Source organism: Petromyzon marinus, chromosome 26 (genome assembly GCF_048934315.1).
Source record: "Petromyzon marinus isolate PM22_M1 ecotype Great Lakes invasive population chromosome 26, UKy_Petmar_22M1.pri1.0, whole genome shotgun sequence".
NCBI lineage: Eukaryota > Metazoa > Chordata > Hyperoartia > Petromyzontiformes > Petromyzontidae > Petromyzon > Petromyzon marinus.
In genome coordinates this window covers 2,365,723-2,389,782 of record NC_133692.1, presented here as the reverse complement: position 1 = coordinate 2,389,782, position 24,060 = coordinate 2,365,723, and the positions used below count along the sequence as shown (strand labels likewise).

Genomic DNA, 24,060 nt, shown 5'->3' with positions numbered 1-24,060 from the left:
GGGATGCCTGTGACCGGTTCAGATAATCGTCACCGGTGTTGGCCGTGAGCGGGAATCGAACTCGGATCCCCGGGTTGGTAGTGCACCGTAGCGCTAACCCCTACACTACCGCTCCTCACACGCAACCAAAGTGCGCACACACACACACAGATGCAGCTGTACGGTGGTGATAAAGGAACCCTCGTCTCGCGTCCTTCCAGGGCACTTCATTATTCTTCTTCTTCTTCTTGCTCGACCCATCTGTGCTCTCACCGCTCATGGCGCGCACCTTAGAAACGTGCGCTTAGATGATTTGGCGGCTGTAAGTCATCCACGTGATGGGCCACTTCGTTGAGCTGTCATTTGTGGCCAGGTCGCTTCTGAAAAAAAGAAGGTAATAGCTCAGAGGGCTTTACCTGGTAAAATAAAAAGTTTAGTTTAATTTATATATTATTTTAGTTAATTGCTCACCTTCCGTATGCTTTGCACTCCTATTGTGTTTTTGTATTTTTGTTGTGACGTTGAGACCCGCCCCTACTGGACATCCGTGAAAAAGAGCTTTATAGCCCATCGGATTCCTCAAACGTGAACTGCACCATCAAGTGCATACATTAGTTTGGTTAGAAAGTCGTGTACTGCCCATTACTTACTGTATGAGCAGGGAAGCTGCCCTGGTGGTGTAATTGTGGCCACACAAAGGACCTTCAATCCAGATGTTGCCAGTCCGCCCTCCTGGCACGGCGGTTGAAAAAAACGGGCACGTTTCTTGACCCCACCCCTCTGTAGAAGTTTAATTATATAGGGACGCCACAGTCGATGGGCAGGTCACCCATGGCGGGGTAAAGTGTGGGGGGTAACTCAAACCTCTTCCAAGATGCCTGGTCAGGGTGGAAGAGTAGGCCAAATATTCCTCGAGTGCACGCGCTTCCGCCACCAGTGACGCGACCAAGCAGTTGCAGGGCTGTGCACCCGTTCACCACTGGCTGCGCGCGTACAAACGTACGCTTGCTGGTACGTTGCAGGTTTCACTTGCGGGCTACTAAAAGCTTTGCTGACAAGTTCAAATGCAAAGTGTTTTCTTAAACGTGAAAGCTGAGAGGGGCTTTCATGTACAATGCGCCACATGATCTGGTCCCGCTCTTTCACACTTTTGTTTTATTTCATGGCGTGGAGATTGTACTTGACTGACTTGCAGCTGTGCTCCACGTTCCCAGTAGGTTTTAGAAATTGGCTGGCCGAAGCCGAATATCGTTATTGCATCTTTCAGCATTGCATGCACACACACACACACGATAAAATGTGTGTTTTTTGTTAAAATGTTATTCCTCCAATGATTAATTGCGTCCTGTCAGCATGGCAGGGTATTAATGTGTTACGTATTAACATTCGAAAATGTTTTCAATTTGACATGGCACTCAATTTGAATAACTGCACACTTTTTCTATCTTACCTCAAACAAATTCCACACCACTGATTTTGAAATGTGTTTTTGCAACTATATAGATAAATAACAGATACAAAATCACGCAATGTATCATTTATGGAAATATACATTCTCACAATTCGTCTCAAAGCTGAACTGTGCTTAAAAATGAAGTTAAAGTGACTTCCTGCTCAAAAGAACATCGAGGCAGTGCACATCTCCATGGTTACAGCCCTGGGTCAGTGGTGGAAATTCCACATTCCTATGACAGGGGCCGGGGGGGGAGAGTCTTTCCACAGGTAGTCACTGTTGACTTCCTTACAAAGTGCTCTTTATTGTATCGACCCCAGAGGGATGATGGGCTGAGTTAGCAGCACCCAACCTGGAGTTAAACTCGCAACCTCTGATTGCGAGCCTCATCGCTGGTTATGAACTGTACTACTGCGTGAGCTTTTTGCGATTGTGCTGCAGAGCTCTGCGGCGATGCTGTTTTCTCCTTTCAGATTGTTATAGCGTGTTGTTTGGCAGGATTCCAGATGTTTCACACCGCGTGACGATAGCCACATCCTAGAGGAGCTGGGAGCGAAACTTCATGCGTCGTGCCTAACAACGCTCAGGGTACAGCCCGAAAACATGTCGGAGAAACTGTCTTGTGTTTTTGTTAAAAAAGTTATTTACCATAATATAGTTTTTTTGGCTTATTTTGTTTTTCTTATCTGTCTTATGCTGTTTTTTTATTGTTTTAACAGAAGCCTGAACCAGGAGACACAGAGGAACCCGAGATGTCCCATCTTCCCGAAGGCTGGCAGTGCTTCAGCTCTCCCCAGGGACCTAAATATTACGTCAACACAAGCACAAACGGTAACCAAAGACATAATTACAGTTCAGTTTACATACATTTGGAGGGCCTGATCTCTTGCAGGCAAGGCCGTAGCCATGGAGTCAACATTGGGGGGAACCAAATCTTCCAGGGGGTCTGGGGGTCCTCCCCCCATAAAAAAAATCTAAATTTGACAACTCATTTCCTGCCTAAAATATTAAAAAATTACTAACACATAGGATTAACTTTTTATTCATTTTTTACAATAATGTCTAATAGTGTATTGTATTTATTACATTGCTCTGTTTTTTATTTTTTGACCTTTGTTTCATTGTATGTAATGGCAGAGATTAGGGATTAATAAAGTACAACCATAACCACAATCATATAAACAGAAATCTATTTTATGGCAATATATTGGGGGGGACATTTTGAGCATATTTGAATATTGGGGGGGGGGGGGTGTGCCCCCCCCCCCCAATATATATTATAATTACGGCCTTGCTTGCAGGTAACATTGACATTATAAGCAAGGCACGATGATGCGTGTATTGTAACGACATTTTACAACCCCTGTAATCGTTTCGATAATTATAAGCATAATGTACAGCCCTTTGTCAATCCAATGCTGGGTGACAGGCCTCTCCATTGCGTGTCATCTTGCCACCGTGGTGCCCCTTTGCCACCGTTTTTCATTGCAGTGCATCATCCACTGCACCACCTTTGTATAAATAAAGCACACGGTATATTTGTTTTCTGGTCAGGCATTGCACTTGGCTCAATGGGTTGATAGCAAGGTGCACTCATCTGCAGCACTAACATGCGCTTGTGCGGCCGTCTGGAACGCTCTTCTTTCCAATATTAGGAAGCCACTGGAGCTATGCACTTTTATATCGTCTAGATTGAAACTTCACATCTTTGGAATTGCATTTGGTGTTTAGTTTGTTGTCCTTCCCACCTGCACCTCTGATTAGCACGGTTGGCTACGTACGGTGCGAAAGAAGTTCAACATACGTACGCACATAAATGCATTCATACATTTCTGAAATAAATTTTGATTTAAAGCTTTCGTGACTGCAGTAATTCAGAAATAAGAATATTTCTGAAATACTTAAAGGAAGCATGGTATAGATAAAGTTTAAGTATTTGTCCTGCTATGTAACATTCTGCGGAGCACCATTTGAGTTTATTTTATTTAACCATATGAGAACTCAAGAGACCAGGACAGTTTCATTTGCAAGAGTGACCTGGGTAATGCTTTTGGGCAGAGATGGTAGTGCATTCAATACTCTGTGAAAATACCTCCATGTGTATTGTGTTTTATCTTGTACTCTATCTGAAATGCATAGCAAAGAGAAGGTGAAAATTGTATACGTGGATCTGAAAATAACAGTGACCACCATTAGTCATAGCTGATGCTCATGTGATATACATTCAAAACCAAGTATTGTTTAATTTATTTTATCGGATTTTATAAAAGCAGCCGAATTTGGCTGAAGGATGTGCATCTCCATATGAGTGACACCTAGTTTGACAGATCACGTGGACAATTAGCCCAACACACTTGTCGTGTCTTCCATTTACTCCATAGAGCTTGTGTGTTTTTATTCTACTCAAGTATCAGATTACTGAATAATTCCTCCAGATTTTTACACACTGCCTGAATTGCAGGAAGATCCAATGGTTAGAGTGCACATTTATTGCTGGCTTGAAGAAAATAAGCATGTTGGTAGTCATGGGACTATACTTTCATGTTATATTTTGGATGTAGACTTTATGTATGATCATATTTTTTTACTTCTGCTGTAGTAATACTGTGATGAGTTTGGATTTGGGCAGCACACAGTTTAGGGTTTAGAGTACATTTCCTGCATTAGGCTCGGCCACCCGGTTGGGTGACCTTCAACCCATTCACAGCAGCTTTAGTAATTTAAGTGACGCAGGGATGTGAGTCATGTTTAGGCACATCGGGCTTCTCATAGCATCCACTCATATATGGAAAGAAAACAGTCAAGATGTGCAATGTCAGACTTCCTGACTTCAAACAAATATATTGGAAGGTTTGCAACATTGCCAAGGCATATGGACACAGATGGTATGCATCAATTATGTAAATGTTACTTGTGTAACAGACTTTATTAGCCGTCTTTAGAAGAATGCCGTGTCAATGCAGTTTTGGTAACTTTAGCAACTGGCAGTGGAGTATATTAGGCAGATGGGATTTTTTTTTGTAACAAGGCTCATTGTTAGCCAATTGATTTTACACATCGATTCTTCAAGGGAAACCTGACTCAATATTTATCTTCACCAACCTTGGCAAATGCACTGCTGGATGAACATACCTGTCAACCCCGAATCAGTGCCTCTCTTATTACAGACCATTTCAGACCTTATTGCTCACCCCGTGCCTTTATAAATCTCAACGTTCATCCTACAAAGTCCCATCACAAGGGAGAAATAGACATTTTTTTTTGCCCGTATTGAAACGGCTGTACACCGTATGGACCTGAAAACTCAATTTCCCTGCACAAGAATACAGGGTTGACACGGTGTGGCTGAATGACTCCCCAAACACACCACCACCATCTCTCGTGGATCCTGCCATGTTACAATGCACGCAGACACCTCACGTGAGTTTGATCAGTCGACACGAATATATTTGAACCAGTCCTGGGCAGTCCCCCTTCACCAAACCGCACAGATCAGCATCGTAAAGTACGGGCACTTCAACTCCCCACGATCAGCGCGGTGAGCTATGGCCGTTTCACGAAGCTGATCATGGGAAGATGCGTTTTATCTAGTAGTGGAACTGACAAAGGGCTGAACTTTAATTTTTTTAAATAGGAACCACAAATATAGGAATGCATAACATCACTTGTTTTTATATTAGATTGCAATGATGTCATTTGTCAGCTGTTGCTATCACAGCATAATAACATTGAAAGTGTAAACAGGCTGACTTGCGTGTGAGCCAAATCTCGGCAAGAACCTATTCATCTAGTTCTCCTATGTGTTTTTTGGGCCGTACTACGCGTTTTTCGGTGTGAAGTCCGACGTTTCACACAGCCGCACAACACGCGGCCACGGTACAACCACCCATCAAAGAGCTTCTGCACAGCAGAGCCATGACGAGTAACACACCGATCCCTCTCTTGAGACAGACGCAGCAATGCTCCGATACGAGCAGTGGAGAGGAGGGGTGGGGGGGGGGAGTTGGGGATGGGCCTTCTGCCCCCGGAGTATTTTGGCCGTGGCTTGGCAACTGCGGCGTGGTTTATCGCCACGCAGCCGGCTCCTCTTCCTTGCGCAAATATCGATGGCGCCTCCGCCAGCACCCTGCGATCATTGTGCTGGCGAGGGCACGAGGAGGAAGCGGCCTGGGGGGAGGAGGGGGGGGGGTGCTGCTTCCTGTGCAGCGGTCCGGGAGGCTCGCGGGGCAGGGCAGCCTGGGTCTGGGGGCTGGGTGCGGGTCCCCACGTGGCTACATTGTTGGGTGGCGACCGGTATTGGAGCCGACACGGCATTTTACGTTTTCTTCGCGACCTGTGAAATTACGACACTCTGTGCGGTCATCCGTAGGTTTAAAAAAACAACACAAAGACATGACGTGGAACCCGTGAAATTTCATCCGGACCTATTTTATCAATCAATGTTTTCGAACTGAAACTCCAAGCTGGTTTGACCGGTTAGTTATTATTTGTGACTGTTACTATAATTATTTCCTTCACCGCGCGTCCCATTTTTTACTCTACTGGACAGCCTCAATGCCTTTTATAAAAAGTCCCTTTTGTAAGATATAATTTGCATAGGTAATAGCGAATAGCTGAGGTTATAATCAATGTGAGCATTTAGAATTAAATAAGGGTACAAATAATTTATTAAGCAGCTTATTAAAGGTTTAGACAGAGCCCAATGTAGGTCAGCCTGTACCCATTTAAAGTTATTTTTCGTATTATTACTGCCATACTATTACTGTGCAGTAACAAAAAATGCTTATTAAATTCTGTTTAGTTACTTTCTAGCAATTTGAACACATGCGCCTTGAACATATGTTGTAAAAGACATCAGCAGATCTTCGTGAGAAGTGTTTGCGTCCACATATTCGTAAAGAGACTGGGGAAGTGATCCAAAAAAACACGTGTAATCAGCGTTTTGTATAAAAAATGTTTCCTTTTGTGTGCTCGAGTCTCACTGAGATGTTTTCAAATGAAGCGTTGTTATTACAGGGTGTTTAAAAAAGTTGGACCCAATTTCAAAGCAGTATATTTCACGATGACATGTTACAATTACACAAAAAGTTACAAACGCTTTAATGAGTCATCAAGTTTTACTAACCATTTTATAAATGCTCTATGTGCCCTCCACTTGCTGTACGGACAACATCGAGAGACAATAGTTGAATTCGTCCCAAACGCCTCTCTTCTCACGTTTCCCTCTGAGGTGCGGGTCGCCCTGTGCTCCTCCCCTTACATCAACAGCAGCCCGTTTCCTCAAATTGTCGGTACCAACGACGAACGCTCTTTGACATTGGCGGATCGATGCCAAAACGCCGTTGAAATGCACGCTGCACCGCAATTACGGATTCAGTCTTGCTGAGCTGCAGAACGCAAAACGCCCCTTGTGTTGCGGGGGTCACCGCCTTGCGAATGACCGAGGCTAGGGGCTGTTTGTGCGCTGGGAGAGGCATCGAGCGGTAATCATTTGAAACTCTATGCCCCGCCCTCTACATGCCCCGCCCTCTCAAGTGGTAAGAGTTTCATTCATGGGCGGTTCGTGGTTGCAGAGATATAGCGATTTCAAATCGGGTCAATCCTTTTTAAACACATTGCACTATTTGTATTCTTTAGCATCCACCTCCGTGAGAGTTTACAACATCCCCCTTTCAATCCTTTGTGCTCACAGAAACGACTTGGGAAAAACCGACTGGTTCCACCACTTCATCATCGCCAGCTGCGTCTCCTGGCCTCGGCCCAGTGAGCCCACCTGAGAAGAAAAGTAGGCGACACCACGACACCAGCACATCCCACAATCCCAGTGTGTTACAGCTGAACACGTGCCGTGTGAAACCACGTTTTTTTTTCTTAAAAAAAAAGTTAATCTTGAATACAAAGCTACCGATTGTGAGGTTTTTTTTTTCACGGTGTACTATTCTGCTGCTTCTCATCCATGTCGGCACCTTCTGTCATCCTCGCTTGTTTGTCGGATAGAGAATTCATAATTATTACGGAAATATTTCACGGTACTTATGAAAAAGTAAAGATGCAGCCCTGCAATTACTTGCTCATGCCACTGTTGGTGGAAGGGCCTCGAAAGAGAGGGATCTCTACTGAGCCTCTCTTGCGAGTAATTTCGCATGCGTGGTGGGAGTACCCACGCTTTACCCCACAACACTAACGTGGGTGTATCCATTTATACGGTTGGGTGGACAGCGGCAGGGGGATTTAAGAAACATTATTTTAAAGAAACATTTCAGTTTCCACGCAGGGAGATTTAACCATTGACCTCTGGATTGCAGAGTATGCTGACCACATTACACCGAGTGTGCTAACCCTTTTTGTACCGTGGCAGCATCCTTCATGACTACGTTTCATTTTCATCTCTCAAACTCCCAGTTAGATTTTTTTTTTGGTAACAGAAGTTTTGGTCATCTGCCTTCTTGAGGGAGTTTTCACTTGTGCTGTTTGTTTAGTTATCTCGAGACATGGTGGGGAGTGATATCATGTGCACCAATGTGAGAAGATAACGTTGTTTTAGGCACTATGCCTTGTCCTATGTAAACACGGGGGGGGGAGGGTCTCAAAGTTTGTTTCACTTCTTTCAAAGCTCTAAGCTGTATGCCACTATTGTTTCCCGAGAAACGCACGCGTGTATGTGCTGTGTTTTTCGTTATATGTATTTGAATGAAAAAAAAACCTTGTTATGAGTTTTTTTACGTCAGTTTAAACAATTTTGTGCAACTTTCCATATTAAAGCATTGGCAGTTTTTTTTACAAGCCTCTTGTTGTTGTGTAAGTTTTAGACCCCACCTTCCCCCCCTCTATGTCCGTCTGCGTTTTCATTTCTGCTAATGAAAAACAAAACTATAATCTGTTGATCTACTACTGTATATTTCGCAGTAACATTAAAATAATCTTTAATTAGTTTCACAATGCCATGTGTGCAAATTGGAACTTACGTGTTATTAAATTACTTGTGACATTGTTACATCTAATAAATGCTAATCACGAGTAAATGTGTTGATCTGCAGAGCCAGTGGTGGAAATTCCACATTCCTATGGTGCGGGCGAGTCCTATCCATAGGACAAGCAATGTTGACTTCTGTGCAAAGTGGTAGTCGTTCTATCAAAATCGAGAGGGATGGTGGGTTGAGTCAACCCCCAACCAGACATTTTACCCCAAACTACTGCACTGTGGAATATTGAATCAGCAATGTATGTGTGCACCCAGTCGAGGCTGACATGTGGATTCCTTTAGTTACAGAAAATGGATTTCACTCTGTCAGCTCAGAAGAGAAGACGTCCCTTAAGAAAACAAATAGTAATGACCTGGTAAATATAAACAGCACTCTACAAAACTCGTGGTGCCTCCCTTTCCTCGCTTCAATAAAGTACCGTATTCCCTAGATTATATGATGCCCTTTTCACCCCTGTACTGTATTTTAAAGCAAATGTTTGGTGCACATCTTATCACTCAGTAGCTGTGCACATGTGTGACCAGATTTATCTAACTTCATGGACACCGGGCACGCATGTTGGCTGTGCCTTTCCAAACAATCTTATAATCCGGAGAATACGGTATGAATTTATCTGAAATTGCGTATGTGTTCATAATCCGAGACGGCCTAATCTGAAAGCGTAGTATACAGTAGGGCATGCGATTAATAAACATATCTTATTGTGAAACATTTTTGAAGATGTTGGGAGTCCTGTTTGCAACCGGCCCTGCATTATTAGTGCGCAAGATGGAACTGAATGTGTTCGCACAGCTGCGGCATTTAGCACGATGCACAATTCATGGTTATCAGTGGCAGGGGGGTACACTTAGTCCTGCAGTGGCTAATATGAAACACAATTCGTATGCCGCTAAGGGAGACTGCCAGTGAGCTTTGCAGACGCACGGACAGATGTAGCTTGCTTCCGCCCGTGGTTTCCACGGATACACCTTGTTTTATTTAGCATACAGCCTTGCCAATGACTTCATAAGACACATGTCTAGTGCTTGTGGGCATGTACGCTTTCCTTAAACCTCCCTTGGTTTTTCTCTTAACCTTCATTATGACCATCTGTGAGTTTTGCGATGGATGATTCGTCTCCTTAGAGTCCAGGCAAACTTTTTTTGTTGTTGCTGCTTCCATGCTCCCATTGCTTGATCTGTCATCTTTAATCATTTCTGTGTGGTGTGTTCTCTTGTTTCTCCTCTCATTCTTTTACGTGTAGCAATTAACAAATGGGAAACCCCCCTTAGAAGCACTTGAAAGTAACACATGATGAATCTAGACTGTTAGAGTTAGCGGAGGAATTTTGCGTGTAGATCTCGGCAGCAAAAAAACCCGCCAACATTCGGATGAAGTTCCATATTTGACTTTTGATGAAAACATGGCCTTTTACAGATAAAAAAGAAAATGCTCTCGGAACAGATGGTATAACTAGTCATTGCCAAAGAAGTGGGTAACTATTGTTTAAAAAAATTAGACTTGTACACTGAATATTTACAAAGATATGAAATACTTCCATTCTTGAATTATTTCTCAATCGTCCTCGTAGAAAATGGTGAAAATTGACTTGAAGAATTACAGACCAATTTACATTTATAATTTATTCATGAAGATCATTGGGTGAAAATAATAATAATTAATGGCTTGCTTTCATACAATTACTAAAATAAGAATGCATTTTCCTTGCTCTATCTGAAAGTATTGAATGAGAATGCACAGTCAATTTTCGGTCAACTGCAGGTTGTAGGCCTGGTCAGCGCAGATTTGTGGAGGGTGCGGGCAGAACCAGGTCAGACAACACTCAACGTTTCGATTTAAAGCTTTCGTGACTGCAGGGATTCATCTTCTTGGTTCTTTCGGTAAAGTCACGTAGAGGGGAAATAATAAATATAAAACATAATAAAATGTTGTATTTTTATTATTAAATTATTTCCCTTTCTACGTTACTTTACCGAAAGAACCAAGAAGAACACTCAACGTGGGTTAGCTGCGGCCAGGAATTAAGCTCAGGTCTCCGGGTTCATAATGGCATGCGCTAACTGCTGTGCCACCAATCCACCCCATAAATGAATCGATTCTCAAAACATGCTGTGCATGTTGTGCACTAGGCAATGTCTTAAAGTTGTGTGTTCTGTGGAGAGAGAATTTGCATGATAGAGATGAACTGTAAAGTGACGATTTATAAAAAAATAAAAGAAATAGTCAATTGGTAGATATAGGAGCCCTTTAAGGCCAAACGTGAAGGATAAACAAGTATAAACTATATTCTCTTTCAAAGAAGCCAATTGAATTAGGACTCGTGTTCACAAATGCCATTCTTACGTGGGCCACTGCAGACCAAATATCCATGACCACTAAATCTGTGCATTCATATGTGCATTTGAGTAATATACTATTCCTGTTACATCTCTTAATTGGCGGATATATGAAGCAAAATTGTGGTCCCTAATTCAGGATATTAAGTAGTCATTGAATGATGATTTATATATTTTTACTTGCTTCCTTTTTTAGACGAAAATAAAAGTATGACAACTGCCTGTAATCGTTCTAACATTCCAGTAAAGATCTTGACTGTCCTGCCCAAAGGACTAACCACTAATAATTTGCTATTGAACATAATAACAACTTGCATGTGATTAACTAAGCCTTTAAATATAGCCACACATTCAAGTGATTGACTTACATTTTTTCTTCAGTGCAACAAAGCGTCCTTTAACAAGCTCTCTCGCGACAGATTAAAGTGATTCGTGCGTCACACACTGGCACAAAGGAGCAGATCTCACCAGTCGCCTCGTACATTCGCCGTGTGTCATGTCACATTGCTGACGAATGTTTCCCCTCTCTTCCCCGCCTATGACCCATCATGACCGGTCTCGTGGTCTCAACCCACCCACGCTCCCGCCCCAATACAACAACGCCCTTCAACTCACTTCACAGCACCAAGGCCCTACCACGGACGTTCCTGCCCCCAAAAAAAGCAAATTGACCACAATAACGGTGAGGCTCATCGCCACGCGGCATCTGTCATAAGTAAACTAATTTAGACAGAGGCATTAGGCCTATTAGGATTCGTAGCACCTACTCACTTTGCCCAGTTTGTTCCACTTCCCCCCCCCTCCCCACCTCCCTCTGTTAAAAAAATAAATAAATCCACAAACACATATGTAACCTATTTGTTGATGTAATCTGTGCATAAGATTCTATATTTGTTCTTGATTTTTTTTCTCTCTCTCTCTCTCTCTCCATGATGTTATGCTCTGGCAATGTATATTGCTCTGAGTGTACCGCGCCGTGCGGATGGTGGGGGGTGTGTCACCAGTAATGTGTGAGGAATGTCTGCGTGGGAGGATGCAGGCCATGCACAGCTGGCAAGGCAAACTCTTTCTCGTGTCGGCTGTGGGGGGGGGGGGGGGTCCTCCCCACGTCCTCCCCACCTCTTCTTCCTGCATTCTCACCCTTCTGGCTGATTTGTTGATTTGTGACGAGGGACGGGTGCTTGGGGGGAGATGAACGTGTAAATAACCAAATGGTGCTTGTTCTCTGTTGTTGGGGACGATTAACGGAGAGCAATTCATCCAAGGGATATAAAGCAAAGGAGAGAGATATCTCTTCTCCCTCACCCCCCCCCCCCCCCCGATGTATTTTTTTTGGGCACGATGGACGATGTTCCACTCACTCGCTGGGAGCTTCTGCGGAAACTGAAACGTCGGGCACTCATGCCGAACAAAAAAATGCGGTGCAACCCAAAAAACACATCGGAGACATAGAAAAGACAACCGCGAAAAGATACGCAGCCGTAAAGCATCGGGAATTCGTTCATCTCATTCATAAATGGGAGTTCTGATTCATTCATGGAATTCTGTATCTTTATTAAACACAAAAACCCTATATTTTTACGTAATGAGATGATCCGTTACACTAAGTATTGTTGGTGCATACCGGATTTTGTGAATTGGTGAATTGACTGTCCTGTTTCAGACTAACTGCGTCACCTTCCCTGGCTCGGAGTCAACAGCTGAACAAAGCCTCCTGAAGCCGGACGAGTGGAGCTACTGCGATCACTTCTGGGTCCGAACCCGACCTCTCGTACCTCTGTGATGTGCAATTGGTCGATTTAAATACTTCCATCTACATTTTTTTCCAACTACTCTTTATAACTCCGCAATTTGATTTGATTAAGTCAGCAGTTTCAAATGCTGCGGGACTCTTAAATGTGTTTGCGTGTGTGTACAAATTACACACACTTTTAAACTAGGCAATATTTATGTTCTTAACAAAGTTTTATTTACTTTATTAAGTTAATTTAAAACTTTACAGAGTGGCATGTTTTTTGAGGCTCCAGATTTCACCATTTCTTGGAACCTACGGAAGCATTGCAAACTTTCGAGAGGCTATATCCCAACAAGAGGAGTTTAAAAATACCTCGTATAAATAATTGCAGCTTAAAGTAAACATCTAAATTATTTTGTGGGAGGAAATTGAAAAAATATTGTTGGATCCTTACACGTCCCACCCCCCCGACCCATTGACCTGCTTGCGGGTGATAAAGTGTCTGCGTGTGAAAAACGGCGCCTCGTCAAGTGTTTGTGTTCTTGTCTCCACAGGCAGACAAGCTCGATGCCCACAGCAAGAAGGCAACATCTGGTTTCAATGTCCTGTTGGCAAAACAGATGAAAGGGCAGCAGATGTCACGGGAGATGGCAGAGTTCATTCGGCAGAGGTGATAACGTGAACTGGAAAGAGAGGCTAAATAAAAAATAAAATCCCTTGTTGATTGCTAGTTAAAAGAACTTTGTGTGCGCTCTGGGAAACTAACACCGAGGAATTTTTTTGAACATCAAATCTGGGTTATGTCACTGCCTCGAAAAAGCGTCAAGTCTAGACAAAGAGCTGTGCTCGTTTACCAGGGGCGGAGCCAGGATTTTGACTTGACTTGGGGGGGGGGGGGGCTGACTTCAGTATTCTGAGATATCTCAGTGTTTATGTTTTCCAATGGGCGCCACAAATGTGTAAAACAAATTTTATTGGATTTGAACGCGGAGTTTATTAATAGGTCGGAGCCGCTGATGTGGCTAATAAGTTCGATAAGTTCGAAAGGCTGCCGTTTAAGCAGCCTGCAGGGCAGCACAAGGTGGCAGCCTGCAGGGCAGCACAAGGTGGCAGCCTGCAGGGCAGCACAAGGTGGCAGCCTGCAGCATTTTGCAGCAGCCGCATATCCGGTTATCCCGATTACCGACTTTCCCAAAATTTCAGGGGTGGCTGAGCCCCCCCCAGCCCCCCCTGTGGCTCCGCCCCTGTCGTTTACCCTCGGCTCCGCTTAAGTATGACAGAACAACTCTAAGCTGCTTGCAGAAATCGTGCTGCGATTACTAGGACGGGGGGTGGGGGGGTGGTAATGTATTATGGATTTCAGGAAAATAGGAGCTTTAGTTATTGCATGTATATATGTGTTATGGAGGAGCCTTATTGTCATTGCACGTTTGTGCTTGTGTATCATTTAATTTGATTAAAGTGTGCATAAAAGCACACATGTACTGTACATGCATCCACATGCACGTGGATACTAGTTGCAATGCCAACAATATGAGCACTTGTGTTCACTTGGGCTGCAGGAGTTGCATGTTTATAAATGTACTTGCTATTCTCGACCCTGTTACGAGGTTATTAAAGCAGGTTTTATATTTTAAAGGTCATATATATAGCAAACTAATGCAGCACATTCCTCTGGGTTTTTTACGTGTGTTTAGCTGCTGTCTGTCTTCAATGCAGTTCCCATTTGCTGTCGGAATTTGCGGAATTAAATTTGTGGATCATTTGCCATAGATTTGGCAGCAGCTTGTCCATGTGATCCAATGCTGTCTTGCTTCTGGCGAGTGTAAAGACTGAATGGGTTTACACGGTGGGACGTGATATATGCCTTTAAAGCTTTGGATCACTGATGCGTGCGAAGGCTTGCGAGTGATCTGCTATTACCCTTCACCTCGTACGTTTATAAGCAGAAACCATCACTCTCTGTCTTTGCATGCACGTCTGCTGCTGGTGAGAGTTTACAGAGTTCAAAATGCATCACGAATAATGATTTATCAATGTATGACCATTACAACAGCAAATTCATATAATGTTTCCAGAAAATAACATTGTATTTAATCTAAGTCACTGATATGTTTAAATATTGTAGCGTCCAAAAGTTACTGCAGTTGACGTTAATTTGAATTTTGTGCCTGTACGATTGTGCCGATACAGCTAAGGGCTACGTTGGGAAAAAAAGTACGTTGTACCTCCTGTGCATCTGCAATGCAAAATTTTGTTTTGCCAGAGTAAAAATCGAGGAGGAATACGCAAAGAACCTATCAAAGCTGTCACAATGTCCCCTGGCGTTGCAGGAAGAAGGGTGAGCATTTTGTCTTCCACACCTTGAAGTTTTTTTTTTAATTGTCGACGAATTTAATTGATGGTTCAACGTACTGCAGCAAACTCTGAGACGCTTGTCAACAAAGAGGTGCGAGCAAATTCCTCGCCCTGGTCTACGTATCCCCGTTGTGATCTTGCCCCGACCGTCTCTTGCTAAACTTGTGTCTTTCTACGTCGTCTTCTTTGCCTCTAAGTTCTCAATCGTTGCCGTCTCTGTCTGTTCCTCCTCGTGCTCAAGACCACGCGTCCGCTTCTCGTTATCTTCTCGCCGCCCTGCACTGGAACAAACTTCCCCTCCATATTAAGCGGTCGCCTTCGCTCACTCGTTTCCCCTCCTCACTCAGAACCTATTTTGCCGAGCTCACCCCACGACCCCTTTAACCTCCCCCTCATAACCACCACCGTTACTCTTCCCTCTTCATGTTCTCATTGCAGGCCTATCGCTCATTCACCCCATTCATTCAGTCCATTCATCATCATTTACCGTCATCAATTTTGCACCGAATTCACACATCACAGATTCGCCCCCATTTCCGTCCCATCAACTTCATTCACCTCATCTCCACCATTACATTCACACACACGTTGCTGTGTACCGTTGTTAATTCTTCGTAAAGCGCCTAGATTAAACGCCCCTTTGCTTGAAGGCGCTTTATAAATTCCCTTGATGATAAGATGATGGCACGTGCGCTCTCTCACGTTTGGTGCAAATTAAAACAAGGGCGTGCGTCGATTAATTTCGCTTGTGGCATTTCACGAGTGGGTGGGGAATATCTCATCGGCCGAGCCCCGTTTTTCTTCGCGGAGTTGACGTTCGTATTTCGATTCCAAAAGTGTGTTGTTTTCCTGTAAAGTGATCGTTGGAAGAGCCTGTGAATCATATCCAGCACAAGACACGATGATGACCCATTTGTTCACTTTGTGTAATAGTGCCGAATTCCCAAAGTTAGTTCTGTAAAAATAATAATTAAATATATATGTAAATAAGCCAACCATTTCAGTGATGGAGGGGGTGGAGTGGTAGTGCAGAATGGTTTGCAACACTGAACCGGACGGTTTGAGTAGAATTTCCAGCCATAGCGAAAGCCAGTGTCTAGCGTCATGGGGAAACAGTTCTGGATATTCCCCACCGCTTAACCAGCCCGCTGTTGACAAGTGTGCTGAAGTATGGCCACACAACCTTCGTGACTGCCGCAACATTGCGAGGCCCTTATTCAGGAGTGGTTTAACAAAGAGGGCTGCAAGGTATTATGAAAGTTATACCAGCGGATAGCTACGTGAAGCAACAAAGTCATACATTGAGTTCTTTGTGAACGACATGGTCTCACGCGCTTGTTAGTAAACTATAGATTTGCGGTTGGAAATGCAGCACAGAGGTCACGGTGACCTCGATGTCTCACACGTTACTCCAAATTACCCTTTGACTGCTGTTAGAGATGTCTCTCTCAGCACATTGACCCTGTGACCTGGAAATAAAACAAACCTACCTAGTGCAATAAACGTCTGCAAGCAAAGAGTAATCTGTAACGTATGTTTGAAAACGGAGAGTGGTGTCGGTGTTGTAAATCTCGTCTGGCCTGTTTGTTTACGTATCGCTGCGTTTGTCGCAGCGAAAACACAAAGCGCAGCGCTTCTTAAAAGGAGAGGGGCAACAGCGGAGGAAGAGACGTTGTTGAGAAAATGTGCCGGTTGTTTTGTTCACTCGCATGCACAAAAAAAATGCAATGCTCATCTGTTTGTTTTCATCAAGACAGCATACGTTTTTAATTAAGCATTTTTCACTTGTGGTTTCACATTGCATAATGGTTAAGGCAATTCAAGCCTTGGCCAAGTTTCTTTGTAACACTGCCTATGCAGCAGTACAGCATTTCCTCGTGATCTACGAGGGATACGTTCTGGAGATGCTCGTGAATTAAAAAAAAATGCGGTTAACGATATTGGCCGACGAAAACCTATCTTTTACCTCATCACTTTATGTCGTCACTTTATGTCATCATTTTCTCGTGTCACATTCTCTCTCATCACTTTCTCTCTCTCTCAGCAGCCGTGTAGAGTTCCAGCCAAAATCGCGGGATAGCAAGTTCGTGAATAACGAAGGAAAATTGTATATGGCATTGCAGTTTAACACGTAGGCTTTCGCGACCAATATTGTCCATAAGAGTTTTTTTTTGGGTTAGATCGCGTACATATAAATGTTTGGGTTTACTCTCCAACACACCGGTGTGCCAGTTCTTGTAACGAATTGGCATGTTTTGTTTACATGACAAACCTTACTAATTGGCTGTGTCAAGTGGTGGCGGGTTTAACGACACATATTTACGCGATCTAACCCAAAAAAACCTGATATGTTGAGCAGTGGTGTTTATGGAAAAACATATATGTGTGTATTCTTGGTTCACGTATGAAATAATGAAAATATTTTAATTATTTTATTGTTTCCCTTCTACGTGACTTTACCGAAAGAACCAAGAATATGAATCCCTGCAGTCACGAAAGCTTCAAATCAAATTGTATGTGTGTGTTGTTTGTTGAATGCTCATGGTGGTCATGTTTTATGCACAGCACCCTGGGAGAAAGCTGGGCTCAAGTGAAGATCAGTTTGTCTGCAGAGGCAGAAGTCCATTTAAAGTTTGCTGCCAAGGTAAATGTTTAAATCCTACAACTATATAAACAATTGTTTAAAAAATATACGCCACGCAATATTTCCGTTGATACATTAACACGAAGGTGAGAAAAAAATTATAATTATTTCAATATACCTTTTAGTAATATCAAATGATTACGTGAAAATTCCTCTCATGCCCGTGCAACGCTTCGTTATTTTTAGCTGAGTAGCGAGGTGGAAAAGCCGCTCTTCAGCTTCAGAGAACATTTTGGAAAAGAAATGCGCAAGAAGGAACACCACATCGCCAATCATCGGAAACTGCTCACTACGCGATACAGCTCGGTTCAAAAGGTAACTTACACACGGTGTTTCACGAATGCTGTGTCAATAGAATTTAAGAGCAAGACTACTTCATGAATGGTACATTTGAAGTAAATACATACGGCCATTGCACTCACGTGTTTACCATCTCCTTCCTGCAGTTCACCCCTGCTGTGTTGACGTGTTTTTGAGTTTTAACTTTGACAAAGTTTTGCATTTGCTGTCTTCAGAACACATGAAACCGCAGAACATATGAAACGTAATTTTTTTAAAATGAAAATGCTCTACGAGTTATGAACACTGGCACACAGCACAGCCAAGGTTTTGTTTTGCTACGCAATGTACGCTCATAAATTCATGACTATGAGGATAAAACCTATTCTCTGTCAAGACACATGAAGATAATGTAATTTTGGCTGACCTGTACACAAGTGAGATTTTGAGAAGATTTACTGTTGTAACATCCTTTCGGCATTCAACTGTGTCGTTTGGTAAACACTTGACAAATTGTGTTAATAAGCACTATAGAAGCATAAGATGCGAGCACCAGATTATTTACTCATCCTGGTTAGTTTCAACGGCAGACCGTAACAACCCCCATGCGTTGAAGAAGGTAGCAAGTGGATGTCTGAACACCTGAGGAAGGTGACAAGGTGTTATAATAACCTGCTGTTGAATCTAGTGTGGAATCAACAAATATTTGCGGTCAGGCACTTTTTCCTTCTGTAGCATCCACAAGCACACGCAATCATATATCCGATGGTACTTAAAAAAAAAATACCTTCTACAACCCATCATCATCATCATCATGGGTCACCATCACCTGCCTTCCATTCACAGGCCAGAAAGGTTCTTGCCAAACGACAGCGGGAACTGGAGATGAAGGTGAAGCACAACGAGATCAAGCCTTCCAACAAGGCCGAGGAGGAGATCATGAAGGCACGGATGAGGTCCACTCAGGGCGGTGAGAGAGGGCCGTTGCACCGAGTTGGCGGAAGGCCACGCACGTGGGTGCCATCCCCCGGGGAAACATATACGTCGTACGTCCACAGCTCGGTTTGGTCCCTCCCTTTTATATTTTTTTGAACAGGCGACGACCTCAAGAAATGCGTGGACCTGTACAACCAGGCTCAGTTCCGGTGGTTTGAGGAAATGGTCACTTCATCCCTGGTACGTCAGGATATTTACGGGGGGGGGAGGGGGGGAAGAAATCCAAGCGCGGTGCGTGGGTGGGGCGGCACTTATGGTCGGCGTGGAAATTAATGAACTTGTGTTGGTTTTGGCAGGAGCTGGAGAGGCTGGAAGTTGAGCGAATTGAGCAGATAGAGCAACACCTTAACCGCTACACACAGCTACGCCATGAGACGGACGTGTTCAACCAAAGCGTAAGTAGCTCTGGCACCGCCTACCAGACACGATAGCAAAATAAAGTCAACAAAAGGCATTCAATAATATTGCCCTAAAGTAGAAAGGTTATATAATAGGGGAGTTTGCTCCCATGGTCCATCTTCAGAGCAGAACACAGTGTCAGTGTGACATTTAAACATAACCAAAGCGTAGAAAAAAAACCCGGTGCATATTGACTCGTGCAATTCCATAGTGAAACTGGTAAGTGATATATTTCCTCTCATTAGCCATGCCTTGCACTGACATTTTAGATTTCACGGGAAATCTTTCTTTTATTTTCTAGCAAACACTGCCTTGAATTAGACTCTGCATGGCACACACAATTACAGCTCAGTACGCAGTGAAATATGGTATACTGCAAACACAACGCCATAAACATGATCCGTCTTATAGTACACCGTGCCAATCTTTTTAAATAAGAGATTATTGCTTTACATCTGTATATCCAGTCGGCAATTATAAGATTTATAAACGGTGTGCTATTTTGGTAAAAAAAAAAAATCGTTTTCATGCTACGTATTATTCCACTCAATATTATACCACATGATGTGCATCAATAGTTGCACAGTATTATAATGGAGATTTTGTTGCTGTTGTAATAACTCGTTGCCAAAGCATAAAAATCCCGTTGCTTCTTTTTATACGGTTCTAGAGGTGAAATACGCATCTTTGATGTTACACTGGCAGCTCATAGGGCCTTGGCAAGCTCTGTAAAATATACGAGTGCACAAGGCACTACTGGTGGGCGGGGGTGGTAGAGGAAGAGAGAGAGAGTGAGCGAGAGAGGTTCGTCTAAGCTTGCTTTGAATATCCAGTGAACATCGAATACGTAGCCAGTCTGTGCTATTTCGTTATTGCACTTCAAGGGACCAGCGTATGTCATAAGTAGCCAAATTGAGGTTTGTACGTATGCTGTTTGGCACACAGATGCTCAGTGTGTTTTGCTTCACCGTCTGTTGCTGCAATCCAATTTTTTCATGAAACAATATAAAATTTCATGATATGAAGATTGTCGTGATAGTAGGTTTCCCATACCTTTTTGATTTGCCTTGTTTTTGTATAGTTTTTTTGTACTCATGCTGTATTTCCAGTTAGAATAATGATTACTTAAAAGTGTTCAATCCAACTTTCCAATCTATAACACTTATAATGCTCATACTGTCAGTCAACCAACAATGAATGAATTGAAATGGATACAAAAAATACCATTTCATGTCATCACCAATTACTCGGGTAAATATTTTTTAAAACAACAATTTACATTGGCAATATAGCTATTTAAATAAAAAATGTAATTCGTGCGTTTGTTCTTTCACAACTACTTTGTCAAGAAGTAATATATTTTTGACATAACGATTATCACAATCGTGGATCTTGTATTGTACGATATATCATAGTATCGGCCGTATCGCAGTAAGTACCCTTGTATCTGTAGGTTGCTGCTTATGCCTCCAAGGGTCTTCTGTATCGATTCTATAATATGTAATAGGTAAAGCACTGGGCAGATGGCATCTCAAGCGAACTGCTGAAGAAGAATAGCATTGGTGTGCAGACTGCCCTTTGTGTCATCATTACAACCGTCTGGCCCACAGGATGGGTTCTGCCAGATTATAAGCATGGCCTGGTGGTCCCCATTTTTTTTTAAAGGAGGACCGTACTGTTTGGCTGGACAATGGGGGCTAAAATAGGCGTGACACAGGCTCGATAGAGAAGAGATGGACTTATGTGGAAATGATTGGACTTGCTGATGACTGGTACCAGCGGTGTCAAGATCGGGCTCTGTGAAGGAGGCTCGGCGGTTGGAGGCAGTCTCCCTCCAACAACAGCGAAGGTTGGAGAAGCGACGCTCACAACAACGAGCGGCGCGCCGGGCAGCTAAAGTGCAGCAGTAGGGAGCACAGGTGGTACAACTGCCAGTCAACCCATGGCATCTGGGTTTGTGCCGTGACCTCCTGCAGCGAGCCTTCGACACTTCGCGTGGCCTCAATGTGTACCTAGCCCATGCACAAACGCCATGGTGATGTCACCGCCGGCCGTTGTTAACGCGTGTCGAGATAGCTGCGTGGAGACGGCTGCAACATTTGTCTGGAATAAGTGCCCATCCTCGCACGAGCTGCCCTTTGCCACGGATGCAACAAAGAGGCAATCTCGCGTCACCTGGTTGTGTGTTTGCGCTTGGATTTTTTTTCAGACGATGGAGGCTGTAAACCAGTCGCTGCAGAAGGTGGACCCAAACAGAGACCGTGAGCTCTGGGTGAAGGACACCCGGACGGGCAGTGTTCGCCCGGTCGACATGGACTTGTGAAATAAGGCGCTATCGACACGGTTCTGATTATTTTTTTTAACGAAGTTGACTAATATAAATTGGAAAGAATTGGATGGCGGTGGAACATGACGTGCAATGGTTATAAGGCACGTTGTTGGAAAGTGCCTTTGAGGAAAGCCTGTACATTACACCCGTTTCTAGATACTGTTAAAGTGTTAAGTATTAGTCAATGTTATGCTTCGGTGGTGATTTACAAACTTACTTTCTGAACAATAGCAGGTATGAGTTTCTATGTTCATCTAGCAATGAACTCCAAACTACCACATTCTGTAGATAATGTACTCACAATATGCTGTTAAATATTATATAATTGTCTTTTAAAGTAGCAATGTGTTTACATGGGTCTTTTTCCTGCAACTGTGAGTATTGTTTTTAAAATTCCTTTATTGTATGACAGTTTGTGATGCAACTTTCAAAATAAATACTAGTTCTTTATATCAAGTAGGTTATACTATTGTTCAAAAGTGATGTTGCATTAATAGATAATACATTCCTAAATGATGGCTTGCACTGTCTTGTTTCTGTAATTAAAAACTTTTTTACGACGTCGAAAGCGTTTAAGAAAGTGACAAGTACAAAATATACCTTGTGAACATTTACATTCTTTTGCGCAGTTCTTGTTGGATTGCTTTAGGTTGGAATGTCCATCATTTATGCTTTGAAACCACCGATTGAATGAATATTTTAGTTGTGTGTGTTTAAGGAGTGGCAGGCAGAGAATGTTATGGATTGACCTGTTCCTGACAACTGAGAATAGAGTTGTGTATATATATATCTATCATCTTTAAACAAGGTATATCCGTCTTAAACATTTTCCCGTTGACCATGAAGGTGGTATGTCATTGTTAGAAGTTAAATGCTGATTTGTCGCTCGTTGTGCAGCCAGGCTCATGTTTAAGGGTCGCGGCTGCCCCTCAGCGGGGGTCAGGGTTCATTTTTATTACTGCGGGGCAACGTTTCAGAAAGAAAAGCAAAGTTTACAACAATGTATGATAATGCAAACATGCGCATTCACCAAAAACAAAATACATGCCAATATTGCAGCATTGAAAATAAGTAAACAGTATAACAATAATTGCCAACCACGATCTAAAAAAGCAGGAGAAATAAACCTTGTGAGCAATAAAAAAAAGAATCGCTGGACAAAGACACCCAACTGAAGACTGTGGCAACACACAGCACTGACTGAAGACTGTGGCAACACACAACACTGAAGACTGTGGCAACACACAGCACTGACTGAAGACTGTGACAACACACAGCACTGAAGACTGTGGCAACACACAGCACTGAAGACTGTGGCAACACACAGCACTGAAGACTGTGGCAACACACAGCACTGACTGAAGACTGTGGCAACACACAACACTGAAGACTGTGGCAACACACAGCACTGACTGAAGACTGTGACAACACACAGCACTGAAGACTGTGGCAACACTGACTGAAGACTGGCAACACACAACACTGACTGACGACTGGCAACACACAACACTGAAGACTGTGACAACACACAGCACTGACTGAAGATTGTGGCAACACACAGCACTGACTGACGACTGGCAACACACAGCACTGACTGAAGACTGTGGCAACACACAACACTGAAGACTGTGGCAACACACAGCACTGACTGAAGACTGTGGCAACACACAGCACTGAAGACTGTGACAACACACAGCACTGACTGAAGACCATGGCAACACACAGCACTGAAGACTGTGACAACACACAGCACTGACTGAAGACTGTGACAACACACAGCACTGAAGACTGTGACAACACACAGCACTGAAGACTGTCGCAACACACAGCACTGAAGACTGTGACAACACACAGCACTGAAGACTGTCGCAACACAGCACTGAAGACTGCGACAACACACAACACTGACTGAAGACTGGCAACACACAACACTGACTGACGACTACGGCAACACACAGCACTGAAGACTGTGGCAACACACAGCACTGACTGACGACTACGGCAACACACAGCACTGAAGACTGTGGCAACACACGGGACTGACTGAAGATTGTGACAACACACAACACTGAAGACTGTGACAACACACAACACTGAAGACTGTGGCAACACACAGCACTGACTGAAGACTGTGGCAACACACAGCACTGACTGAAAATTGTGGCAACACTGCGCCAGCGACCACACCGAAAAGTCGAAAAGAAGTCGCACATCTTTGGAACGGAAGATAAAAGAAAGATTGCGAAACGTTCGCCCAAGTGGAGAAACATACATCCCCAATTCGTTTAGCAACATCTTGTACAATCTCATCAAGGCAAGCATAATCTCAATGGACAAACCCGCAAAAACATTTCATACCGTGCAATATTATAGAATTATTAGTTTGACATAGGTAGATAAAACTAAATATACAATTGGTAGTTCAGTACTGTATGAGGAATAAATGGCATTGGTTCATTCCCTTTAAATCTCCACATCTGTCATGGCATGAGTGATGCACATCCCAGGTGTTTTCCAGCATCTGGCGTGTTGCTATTTTGAATTAGTCTGTTGTGTGACATGGACTTTT

At 43.3% G+C, this 24,060-nt stretch overlaps 1 protein-coding gene across 2 annotated transcripts in view; it reads left to right on the top strand.

Moving 5' to 3' along the window:
* The window catches only part of LOC116946144 (growth arrest-specific protein 7-like), a 46,622-nt gene extending 24,517 nt beyond the window's left edge, over positions 1 to 22,105 (top strand). The window contains exons 1-14 of one of the 2 annotated variants that reach the window (XM_032961039.2): positions 1,924 to 2,020; positions 2,152 to 2,263; positions 7,125 to 7,217; positions 8,697 to 8,770; positions 11,374 to 11,433; positions 12,415 to 12,504; positions 13,041 to 13,156; positions 14,753 to 14,827; positions 17,410 to 17,488; positions 17,675 to 17,803; positions 18,614 to 18,737; positions 18,864 to 18,943; positions 19,060 to 19,158; positions 21,372 to 22,105. In XM_032961039.2, coding sequence (XP_032816930.1) covers positions 2,185 to 2,263; positions 7,125 to 7,217; positions 8,697 to 8,770; positions 11,374 to 11,433; positions 12,415 to 12,504; positions 13,041 to 13,156; positions 14,753 to 14,827; positions 17,410 to 17,488; positions 17,675 to 17,803; positions 18,614 to 18,737; positions 18,864 to 18,943; positions 19,060 to 19,158; positions 21,372 to 21,485 — 1,212 coding nt within the window. In that variant the 5' untranslated portion in view covers positions 1,924 to 2,020; positions 2,152 to 2,184 and the 3' untranslated portion in view covers positions 21,486 to 22,105. Of the gene's footprint in view, positions 1 to 1,923; positions 2,021 to 2,151; positions 2,264 to 7,124; positions 7,218 to 8,696; positions 8,771 to 11,373; positions 11,434 to 12,414; positions 12,505 to 13,040; positions 13,157 to 14,752; positions 14,828 to 17,409; positions 17,489 to 17,674; positions 17,804 to 18,613; positions 18,738 to 18,863; positions 18,944 to 19,059; positions 19,159 to 21,371 lie in introns of those variants that run through there. The other variant, XM_032961037.2, reaches the window with a different exon arrangement.
* The last annotated feature ends 1,955 nt before the right edge of the window (positions 22,106 to 24,060 follow it).